This window comes from Argopecten irradians, chromosome 13 (assembly GCF_041381155.1).
Source record: "Argopecten irradians isolate NY chromosome 13, Ai_NY, whole genome shotgun sequence".
NCBI lineage: Eukaryota > Metazoa > Mollusca > Bivalvia > Pectinida > Pectinidae > Argopecten > Argopecten irradians.
In genome coordinates this window covers 38,906,896-38,920,241 of record NC_091146.1, presented here as the reverse complement: position 1 = coordinate 38,920,241, position 13,346 = coordinate 38,906,896, and the positions used below count along the sequence as shown (strand labels likewise).

Below are 13,346 nucleotides of genomic sequence, written 5' to 3'. Positions count from 1 at the left end.
AAGAGAACTCTCATCTTAATCCAATTCATATTTCCAAATTCTTTCGAGCAAATGATAACGAGATCGAATGCGCTTTAACGTCATCTGACTTGCGGTGTTGTTAAGTATATATACCCCGGTATGTATATTTAAACTCTGGACCCCTGTGACCTTCAACATATGAAGACTCTTGTCATTTTGGTTATTGTTGAGTCATTTAAAGATTTGAACATATTTGACTCATGTGACCTTGAATATGGGTCAAGGTCATTCCTAGTATCTGACTTTATAGCCCATCCCCTGGACATCTTATATATGAAATATGAAGATCCTAGACCTTACAGAACTTCAGGAGAAAAGTTTTCAAATTTATTGTTAAAAGCAGGACCTTTAACATTTGACCCCTACCGAAAACAGGAAGTTGCCATTTTTTGTAATAATATGTAGAGAGAAAAAGTTTACCACCATCAGGGTGTCTATGATATACCTCCATCAGTGTGTCTATGATATACACCCATCAGTGTGTCTATGATATACTACCATCAGTATGTCTATGATATACCCCCATCAGTGTGTCTTTCATAAGATTTTTTTTTTTTTTTTTTTTTTTTTTTAAGAGTTCGATTGGCTTGTACTAAGTTCTTGTGTTGTTAATTTGAATTGGTTTTCATATCATAATTTAATAAAATAGTGGCACATTGCTTAGAAGGTAAAATTAAAGTTCACTGATATTGGTAATCCAATGTAGACACTGTATATTATGTCCGTAGATGGCAATCCAACAATAAGTCCATAGTTTCACACTTGTTCTCTATTTGGAAATCCAACATTGAAAATATGTAATAAATGTCCGATGGTGGACCGTCCTGTCCAGTTGCTCGTTGGCAATCCAACTGGCCTCCAAATATCAAAAGGCGTTTTTATAAAGTCTACTGTCCAGTTTGGCAGGTAACTCCGGATGTAAGGTTAATTACATAACAATTGAAAGTCTTGACAATAGAGTGTGCGCTTTGATATAAAAAGACTTTCCAAGCCTTAATGACACCAACGTCTCAGGTAGAGATATCGACACTTTGATTGACACGTGAAGAATTGAGCGTCATATTAATTGGCGGTAATTCCACAAAGATAAGGACATAATGTAGATATAAAGATCTGAATAATTAACTATCAAAACATTCACAGGTAAAATATAAACAATTATGTAAGAACAATAAACGTACGAAATTTCGCTATGATAACTTCCTTCGCGCTCCGTTAGACTCTGTCCCAGAGTCTAAATGAAAAGTTTGTGAAAATGAATAATGTTCATTCAATAATTGTCCTTCAAATAAACACATATGTAATAAAAGTGGATATTGTTGTTCTCAAGAGACTATCATTTAATAACTTCTTAATATTTAGAAGAATTATAGTCTAAGCACGGGTTTCGCAAAACTACTAAAAAGGTATTAATAGTAGCCGAATTGATTTGGCCGAAACGGTTGGTTATAATTAGGAGGTGCATAATTTTGACAATTTTGTCGAGACGTTTGAGAATTTACAAGCAAATTTTCTCTTTCGAAATTCTGAATCGTGCTTTCAAGATTAGCGATTGTTTCCTTATATTTTGTGATGTCTTTTTCAAGACGAGCTATTTGACCAGATTTATCATCGTTTCTTTTTTCAAAAAATGCATTCTCCCGTTTTAAACGTTCATGTTCACCTTCATACATATTAAATGTTCTGGCAAAAGATTCTTTAAGCTTGTTTGTATAAGTTTGATTCTCGTTTAGTTCTAATTTCAAGCGTTCATTTTCAGCTTCAAGATTTTCTTTGGTGCTTTTGAGCTCTTTAATTTCCAGCTCGTTTTCATTTGTGCCAATTTTGCTTTTGATCTGTGGTACAATTTGTACTTGAATTTGATTTCTTTTGTTTATTTTTGTGAATTCTGAGTCAGAAAGGTCCGAAAATGGAAATTCACATACTATTGATTTTCGCGAGATGAACTCTGACATGCGTTTTGCGTCCCTGCTTTTGTGAAATTTACTTTTTGATTTATGATTTTGGTTTGATTGGTCCGAAATTGGGCGCTTTGAAAAACAAGCCCGTGAGAAATGTCCGAATTTGCCACATTTGAAACATTGGGCTGATTTTGCCTGACAAGAGATATTAACGTGCTCTTGAAAACAACGGAATACCCACTTACCACATCTAAAACACTGATTCCGAGGCGACGATGTTGGGCTGTTAGATGACATAGGGAGTCTCTGGTGCCTTGTAGCCGTTGTTTGACAGGCTTCGTCAGGTGAACATGTCCATCTTGAAAGGTTGAAAGGTTGAAAGGTAGATTTGGTAGGAACGTTGTTCGTGTCGCTGAGGGAATTGATCTTTGGTGCGACGTGTTGTTTCGATATGTGGCATCCATTTTTAAAATGCGGAGCAAATTTGTGGCAACAGTCTTGGTGCTCCAAGGTTGGGGTCTCGCTGAGGTTCCCGGGGATCTTGTGCGTAACTTGGCTTACCTGTGGCAAGTTACCCGGATTCTCCACCAATTTTCATAAAGTATGCAACTTACAATATACAAAACATTTCATTGTCATTGATATCTTATTCCTATTTCATTCCTGTACATGTCTATATGTCCATAATTGTTTGTATGATGTTCATATTACACCTCAATTTTTGATTTGAGGACAAATCAATCTAGGAGAAGGGGAAGCATTTCACCAGTGCAAATACTAAATTTGCACAATTTATCATATTTTTCTCTTTATTCAAATAGTCTATATATTTTATTGAAAATTAATATAAAATCATTATCTAGACCATTTCTGTCATATGTAAGTCATTTTCATTTTTACCTGTAATTAATTATCTATTGTCAAGTATATCCTAGCTAAAGGTGCCAGAGTTAATCCCTTACTTCCTGGGACAAACAGGAAAGGATTAAGCCTTCAATTATCTAAAACCTTTTCCTTTTTTTTATATGTAGACATGTTAATTGTTTTCTCACCCATTTTTGCCATGAGAAATACATGTCACTCTATTTTGAGAACTTTGAGTAAAAAGGCAATTGCCACCTGTCACTATAATTTAGAGTAGATTTAGGATTCTTATTTAAGGAGATACAACAGTTAGTTAGTTAGTTAGTTGGAGAGTTCAGTTAGGAGTATAGAGTCAGAGATTCTTATATTTGGATTTTACCTCTACTTACTGGATTTTATATGAAGTTTATTACGGATACATAGCATTAATTGACTAACTCATCATGGTGACTTGACTTTCCCCTACGACTTCAACTGTATATATATATTTGTGTCTATTGTGTATTATCATTGGATTATGTGTAATTTTACCTCTCACTTGCAAATAAACAATCGTATCATATACTATGTGTTAATTGTGCCCCGCTAATTCCCCCATCATGACAATCTACTACAACATCAAAACGAACGTGACCTGCCCAATCCGACCAGGGCTCCGGTCACATGTCTATGATATACTACCATCAGTGTGTCTATGATATACCTCCATCAGTGTGTCTATGATATACCCCCATCAGTGTGTCTATGATATACCCCCATCAGTGTGTCTATGATATACCCCCATCAGTGTGTCTATGATATACCCCCATCAGGGTGTCTATGATATACCACCATCAGGGTGTCTATGATATACCCCCATCAGTGTGTCTATGATATACTACCATCAGTGTGTCTATGATATACCACCATCAGTGTGTCTATGATATACCCCCATCAGGGTGTCTATGATATACCCCCATCAGGGTGTCTATGATATACCCCCATCAGGGTGTCTATGATATACCCCCATCAGTGTGTCTATGATATACCCCCATCAGTGTGTCTATGATATACCCCCATCAGGGTGTCTATGATATACCTCCATCAGTGTGTCTATGATATACCTCCATCAGTATGTCTATGATATACCACCATCAGTGTGTCTATGATATACCCCATCAGTGTGTCTATGATATACCCTAGCCCTCAGTGGTCTATGATATACCCCCATCAGGTGTCTATGATATACCCCCATCAGTGTCTATGATATACTACCATCAGTGTGTCTATGATATACGTCATGATATACCACCATCAGGGTGTCTATGATATACCCCCATCAGTGTGTCTATGATATACCCCATCAGTGTTTAATTGTCTAATATGTCTATGATGTATATACTACCATCAGTATGTCTATGATATACCCCCATAGTGTGTCTATGATATACCACCATCAGTGTGTCTATGATATACTACCATCAGTATGTCTATGATATACCACCATCAGTGTGTCTATGATATACCACCATCAGTGTGTCTATGATATACCACCATCAGTATGTCTATGATATACTACTATCAGGGTGTCTATGATATACCCCCATCAGTGTGTCTATGATATACCACCATCAGTGTGTCTATGATATACCCCCATTAGTGTGTCTATGATATACCACCATCAGGGTGTCTATGATATACCACCATCAGTGTGTCTATGATATACCCCCATCAGTGTGTCTATGATATACCACCATCAGTGTGTCTATGATATACTACTATCAGTGTGTCTATGATATACCCCCATCAGTGTGTCTATGATATACCACCATCAGTGTGTCTATGTCTATGATATACCCCATCAGTGTGTCTATGATATACCTCCATCAGTGTGTCTATGATATACCTCCATCAGTGTGTCTATGATATACCTCCATCAGTGTGTCTATGATATACCACCATCAGTATGTCTATGATATACCTCCATCAGTGTGTCTATGATATACCACCATCAGTGTGTCTATGATATACCTCCATCAGTGTGTCTATGATATACCCCCATCAGTGTGTCTATGATATACCACCATCAGTGTGTCTATGATATACCTCCATCAGTTGTCTATGATATACCCCCATCAGTGTGTCTATGATATACTACCATCAGTGTGTCTATGATATACCTCCATCAGTGTGTCTATGATATACCCCCATCAGTGTGTCTATGATATACTACCATCAGTGTGTCTATGATATACTACCATCAGTGTGTCTATGATATACCCCCATCAGTGTGTCTATGATATACCACCATCAGGGTGTCTATGATATACCACCATCAGTGTGTCTATGATATACTACCATCAGTGTGTCTATGATATACCCCCATCAGTGTGTCTATGATATACCTACCATCAGTGTGTCTATGATATACTACCATCAGGGTGTCTATGATATACCCCCATCAGTGTGTCTATGATATACCTACCATCAGTGTGTCTATGATATACTACCCATCAGGTGTTCTATGATATACCTCCATCAGTGTGTCTATGATATACTACCATCAGTGTGTCTATGATATACCCCCATCAGGATGTCTATGATATACCACCATCAGTGTGTCTATGATATACCTCCATCAGTGTGTCTATGATATACCCCCATCAGTGTGTCTATGATATACCACCATCAGTGTGTCTATGATATACCACCATCAGTGTGTCTATGATATACCACCATCAGTGTGTCTATGATATACCACCATCAGTATGTCTATGATATACCACCATCAGTGTGTCTATGATATACCCCCATCAGTGTGTCTATGATATACCCCCATCAGTGTGTCTATGATATACCTCCATCAGTGTGTCTATGATATACCTCCATCAGTGTGTCTATGATATACCACCATCAGTGTGTCTATGATATACCCCCATCAGTGTGTCTATGATATACCCCCATCAGTGTGTCTATGATATACCCCCATCAGTGTGTCTATGATATACCACCATCAGTTGTCTATGATATACCACCATCAGTGTGTCTATGATATACCACCATCAGTGTGTCTATGATATACCACCATCAGTATGTCTATGATATACCCCCATCAGTGTGTCTATGATATACCACCATCAGTGTGTCTATGATATACCACCATCAGTGTGTCTATGATATACCACCATCAGTGTGTCTATGATATACCACCATCAGTGTGTCTATGATATACCACCATCAGTGTGTCTATGATATACCACCATCAGTGTGTCTATGATATACCTCCATCAGTGTGTCTATGATATACCACCATCAGTGTGTCTATGATATACCTCCATCAGTTGTCTATGATATACCACCATCAGTGTGTCTATGATATACCACCATCAGTGTATGTCTATGATATACCTCCATCAGTGTGTCTATGATATACCCCATCAGTGTGTCTATGATATACCCCATCAGTGTGTCTATGATATACCTCCATCAGTGTGTCTATGATATACTCCATCAGTGTGTCTATGATATACCTCCATCAGTGTGTCTATGATATACCCCATCAGTGTGTCTATGATATACCCCCATCAGTGTGTCTATGATATACCTCCATCAGTGTGTCTATGATATACCCCCATCAGTGTGTCTATGATATACCACCATCAGTGTGTCTATGATATACCACCATCAGTGTGTCTATGATATACCATCAGTGTGTCTATGTATACCCCATCAGTGTGTCTATGATATACCACCATCAGTGTGTCTATGATATACCTCCATCAGTGTGTCTATGATATACCTCCATCAGTGTGTCTATGATATACCCCCATCAGTGTGTCTATGATATACCACCATCAGTGTGTCTATGATATACCACCATCAGTGTGTCTATGATATATACCATCTGATGATATACCACCATCAGTGTGTCTATGATATACCACCATCAGGGTGTCTATGATATACCACCATCAGGGTGTCTATGATATACCTCCATCAGGGTGTCTATGATATACCACCATCAGTGTGTCTATGATATACCTCCATCAGTGTGTCTATGATATACCCCCATCAGTGTGTCTATGATATACCCCCATCAGTGTGTCTATGATATACCTCCATCAGTGTGTCTATGATATACCACCATCAGTGTGTCTATGATATACCTCCATCAGTGTGTCTATGATATACCTCCATCAGTGTGTCTATGATATACCTCCATCAGTGTGTCTATGATATACCACCATCAGTGTGTCTATGATATACCCCCATCAGGGTGTCTATGATATACCACCATCAGGGTGTCTATGATATACCCCCATCAGTGTGTCTATGATATACCCCCATCAGTGTGTCTATGATATACTACCATCAGTGTGTCTATGATATACCTCCATCAGTGTGTCTATGATATACCCCCATCAGTGTGTCTATGATATACTACCATCAGTGTGTCTATGATATACCTCCATCAGTGTGTCTATGATATACCTCCATCAGTGTGTCTATGATATACCACCATCAGTGTGTCTATGATATACCTCCATCAGTGTGTCTATGATATACCCCCATCAGGGTGTCTATGATATACCACCATCAGTGTGTCTATGATATACCTCCATCAGGGTGTCTATGATATACCCCCATCAGGGTGTCTATGATATATCCCCATCAGTGTGTCTATGATATACTACCATCAGTGTGTCTATGATATACCACCATCAGGGTGTCTATGATATACCACCATCAGTGTGTCTATGATATACCACCATCAGTGTGTCTATGATATACCTCCATCAGTGTGTCTATGATATACCCCCATCAGTGTGTCTATGATATACCCCCATCAGTGTGTCTATGATATACCACCATCAGTGTGTCTATGATATACCACCATCAGTGTGTCTATGATATACCACCATCAGTGTGTCTATGATATACCACCATCAGTGTGTCTATGATATACCACCATCAGGGTGTCTATGATATACCCTAGTGATGATATCCCCATCAGGTGTCTATGATATACCCCATCAGTGTGTCTATGATATACCACCATCAGTGTGTCTATGATATACCCCCATCAGTGTGTCTATGATATACCACCATCAGTGTGTGTCTATGATATACCTCCATCAGGGTGTCTATGATATACCACCATCAGTGTGTCTATGATATACCTCCATCAGTATGTCTATGATATACCACCATCAGTGTGTCTATATGATATACCACCATCAGTATGTCTATGATATACCACCATCAGTATGTCTATGATATACCACCATCAGTGTGTCTATGATATACCCCCATCAGTGTGTCTATGATATACCTCCATCAGTGTGTCTATGATATACCACCATCAGTATGTCTATGATATACCACCATCAGTGTGTCTATATGATATACCACCATCATTATGTCTATGATATACCACCATCAGTATGTCTATGATATACCACCATCAGTGTGTCTATGATATACCTCCATCAGTGTGTCTATGATATACCACCATCAGGGTGTCTATGATATACCACCATCAGGGTGTCTATGATATACCCCATCAGTGATGTCTATGATATACCCCCATCAGGGTGTCTATGATATACCCCCATCAGTGTGTCTATGATATACCCCCATCAGTGTGTCTATGATATACCACCATCAGTGTGTCTATGATATACCTCCATCAGTGTGTCTATGATATACCCCCATCAGTGTGTCTATGATATACTACCATCAGTGTGTCTATGATATACCTACCATCAGTGTGTCTATGATATACCCCCATCAGTGTGTCTATGATATACCACCATCAGTGTGTCTATGATATACCACCATCAGTGTGTCTATGATATACTACCATCAGTGTGTCTATGATATACCACCATCAGTATGTCTATGATATACCACCATCAGTGTGTCTATGATATACCACCATCAGTGTGTCTATGATATACTACCATCAGTGTGTCTATGATATACCCCCATTAGTGTGTCTATGATAGACTACCATCAGGGTGTCTATGATATACCACCATCAGTGTGTCTATATGATATACTACCATCAGTGTGTCTATGATATACCTCCATCAGTGTGTCTATGATATACCACCATCAGTGTGTCTATGATATACCACCATCAGTGTGTCTATGATATACCACCATCAGTGTGTCTATGATATACCCCCATCAGTGTGTCTATGATATACCCCCATCAGTGTGTCTATGATATACTACCATCAGTGTGTCGTCTATGATATACTACCATCAGTGTGTCTATGATATACCTCCATCAGTGTGTCTATGATATACCCCCATCAGTGTGTCTATGATATACTACCATCAGTGTGTCTATGATATACCTCCATCAGTGTGTCTATGATATACTACCATCAGTGTGTCTATGATATACCCCATCAGTGTGTCTATGATATACATCAGGTGTCCCCCATCAGTGTAGTACATGTGTCTATGATATACCCCCATCAGTGTGTCTATGATATACTACCATCAGTGTGTCTATGATATACTACCATCAGTGTGTCTATGATATACCTCCATCAGTGTGTCTATGATATACCACCATCAGTGTGTCTATGATATACCTCCATCAGTGTGTCTATGATATACCACCATCAGTGTGTCTATGATATACCCCCATCAGTGTGTCTATGATATACTACCATCAGTGTGTCTATGATATACCACCATCAGTGTGTCTATGATATACCTCCATCAGTGTGTCTATGATATACCCCCATCAGTGTGTCTATGATATACCACCATCAGTGTGTCTATGATATACCTCCATCAGTGTGTCTATGATATACCCCCATCAGTGTGTCTATGATATACTACCATCAGTGTGTCTATGATATACCTCCATCAGTGTGTCTATGATATACCACCATCAGTGTGTCTATGATATACTACCATCAGTGTGTCTATGATATACTACCATCAGTGTGTCTATGATATACCACCATCAGGATGTCTATGATATATCCCCATCAAAAATCGAAAGGCCCAGGGTACTGATATTGGGCAAGTTACTTGCTCGGATGAAGGGCTTTAAGTCTGTTCAAATTAATCAACTTGACCTTCATTCAAGCTCACAGTGGTCAAATATGCTATGTCTTTATACAACTAACTTTGTATTTTATTTCTACTATATGTTGTTATATCGGTCTGATGTCACCATTAATTAGCCCATTGGGCCTCTTGTTTTTCTATGACATCATATTAAGTCTTTTAGTAAACGATACTGAGAATAATGCTTATATATATGTTAAGGTATATATTGTGAATGTTTTGTGCTGTTTTGGGGGAATGACTTTGATATGTATGTACTGTGGAACATTACCAGTGTTATATTTGTCTTTGCAGGGACTGGAGAGTCGGGTAAGAGTACATTCATTAAACAGATGAGAATTATCCACGGCTCGGGCTACTCAGAGGAGGACAGTCGAGGCTTCATCAAAATTGTTTACCAGAACATCTTCATGGCCATGCATTCTATGATTCGAGCGATGGATACCATCAAAATCTCTTACGAAGTAGCAGAGAATGAGGTAACAGTGATATGGTAAAATAGTTACGGTAAACCGACGATTGGACCAATCTGTCAACAAGATGGCCGTCAGGCAGCAGCCATCTTGGATTTTGATAGTTAAAGTTTTGTTACCACTATTTATCAGAAAATACTGAATGGATCTTTCTCAAATTTCATTTGTAGGTTTCCCTAGGGCCCTAGTAGTGCATATTGCATGACCGACAAGTCACCATCTTGGATTTTCAGATTGTTTTTGCTATTTTGCAGAAAATTTTCTTGAATTCTATATGTATGTTCCCCTAGGGCCCTTGTGCATATTGCATTTTGGGACTGAATGGTCAACAAGCCTGTTGTGAATTTTTAGGTCATCTGACCCGAAGGGTCAGGATGACCTATAGTCATCATGTTTCGTCCGTCGTCGTCCGCCGTCCGCCGTGCGCCGTCCGCCGTGCGCCGTCCGCCGTGCGTTAACTTTTCACATTTTGAACTTCTTCTCAAGTTCTACCGGTGCAATTTGGCTGAAACTTGCATGAAATGATCCTGACATGGTCCCGACAAAGTGTTGTTATTTTTCGGGTCAATCCGAAATCCAAGATGGCTGCCACAGCCGCCATCTTGAAAACACATTTTGAACTTCTTCTCAAGTTCTACCGGTGCGATTTGACTGAAACTTGCATGAAATGATCCTGACATGGTCCCGACAAAGTGTTGTTATTTTTCGGGTCGATCCGATATCCAAGATGGCCGCCACAGCCACCATCTTGAAAACACATTTTGAACTTCTTCTCAAGTTCTACCGGTGCGATTGGGCTGAAACTTGCATGAAATGATCCTGACATGGTCCCGACAAAGTGTTGTTATTTTTCGGGTCGATCCGAAATCCAAGATGGCCGCCACAGCCGCCATCTTGAAAACACATTTTGAACTTCTTCTCAAGTTCTACCGGTGCGATTGGGCTGAAACTTGCATGAAATGATCCTGACATGGTCCCGACAAAGTGTTGTTATTTTTCGGGTCAATCCGAAATCCAAGATGGCTGCCACAGCCGCCATCTTGAAAACACATTTTGAACTTCTTCTCAAGTTCTACCAGTGCGATTGGGCTGAAACTTGCATGAAATGATCCTGACATGGTCCCGACAAAGTGTTGTTATTTTTCGGGTCGATCCGATATCCAAGATGGCCGCCACAGCCGCCATCTTGAAAACACATTTTGAACTTCTTCTCAAGTTCTACCGGTGCGATTTGGCTGAAACTTTCATGAAATGATCCTGACATGGTCCCGACAAAGTGTTGTTATTTTTCGGGTCGATCCGAAATCCAAGATGGCCGCCAGAGCCGCCATCTTGAAAACACATTTTGAACTTCTTCTCAAGTTCTACCGGTGCGATTTGACTGAAACTTGCATGAAATGATCCTAACATGGTCCTGACAAAGTGTTGTTATTTTTTGGTTGATCCGAAACCCAAGATGGCTGCCACAGCCGCCATCTTGAAAACACATTTTGAACTTCTTCTCAAGTTCTACCGGTGCGATTAGACTGAAACTTGCATGAAATGATCCTGACATGGTCCTGACAAAGTGTTGTTATTTTTTAGGTTGATCCGAAATCCAAGATGGCCGCCACAGCCGCCATCTTGAAAACATATTTCGAACTTCTTATCAAGTTTTACCGGTGCGATTTGGTTGAAACTTGCATGAAATGATCCTCACTTGGTCCTGATAAAGTGTTGTTATTTTTCGGGTTGATCTGAAATCCAAGATGGCTGCCACAGCGGCCATCTTGAAAACACATTTTGAACTTCTTATCAAGTTCTACCGGTGCGATTTGGCTGAAACTTGCATGAAATGATCCTGACATGGTCCCGACAAAGTATTGTTACATCTCTGGTTGATCACAAATCGAAGATGGCTACCATGACACTATATCTAATTAATTTCCTATATGTTAAGGCCCTTGGGCCTCTTGTTTGAAATAAAATTTGTTGAAAGAAATTGAAAATGATCCTGACATGGTCCTGACAAAGTGACACCATATATAATTAATTTTACTATTGCCAAGGTAGTCAGATGACCGTTAAGGCCCTTTGGGCCTCTTGTTTTCTTTTCATTTCTGATCACTCGGCAAGGCTTGTGTAAGATTTTGTCTGATTATTCATCACTTGGCAAGCATTGTGTAAGATTTTATCTGATCATTTCTGATCACTCGGCAAGCATTGTGTAAGATTTTATCTGATCATTCTTCACTCGACAAGGCTTGTGTAAGATTTCGGCTGATCGTTCTTCACTCGGCAAGGCTTGTGTTGACAGTTAAAATCAGGTTAAATTATCCCTGTCCAAAGACTCGTGTAAGATTCTATTAATCTTGACCGGGCTCTATTCCTATACCATAAGGCCTTGGACATCCTTGACACTTCCTGGGTGTTACTATCACTGTCATTATATCCACCCCTGGAATGTTTCATAGCGAAGGCAGTTCAGGATAACAAATTATGAGGGCTCTATCTTTAATAATATTTATAATGAAAAGAGGCTGGGAGGTGGTATGAAGGTGTTGTTGTTTGATTGTTTACAGGAGAAAGCGAGCATGATCAGACAGGTAGATTATGAGACGGTGACCACGCTGGATTCCCAGTCCGTAGAAGCCATACAGTCACTATGGGCGGACGCTGGAATACAGGAGTGTTATGATAGACGTAGAGAATACCAACTCACAGACTCCGCCAAATAGTAAGAGTTTATTGAAACAAAATGTTTGAATAGTCATGAATAAATACCAACTCACAGACTCCGCCAAATAGTAAGAGTTCACAGAAACAAAATGATTAAATACCAAATTCTTAAATATCGGAATATTAGATTGGTATTTGATTGTTGGGTACAATATTTACCATTCCGTGTTATTGCACTGTAAAAAGGGCAAGAGTTCCACTATACATATATGAGACACAACACGAATATAAATCACAGTCTCCTAAAACATGCACCTAGCACTTCACTCATGCAAAAAACAACATACACGAGAGG

The 13,346-nt window shown here is 39.2% G+C and overlaps 1 protein-coding gene across 1 annotated transcript in view; it reads left to right on the top strand.

Moving 5' to 3' along the window:
* LOC138305922 (guanine nucleotide-binding protein G(q) subunit alpha) overlaps window positions 1-13,346 on the top strand; it is a 29,242-nt gene that overhangs the window by 10,934 nt on the left and 4,962 nt on the right. Inside the window, exons 2-3 of the mRNA XM_069246212.1 lie at window positions 10,155-10,339; window positions 12,895-13,049. Coding sequence (XP_069102313.1) covers window positions 10,155-10,339; window positions 12,895-13,049 — 340 coding nt within the window. The remainder of the gene's footprint in view (window positions 1-10,154; window positions 10,340-12,894; window positions 13,050-13,346) is intronic.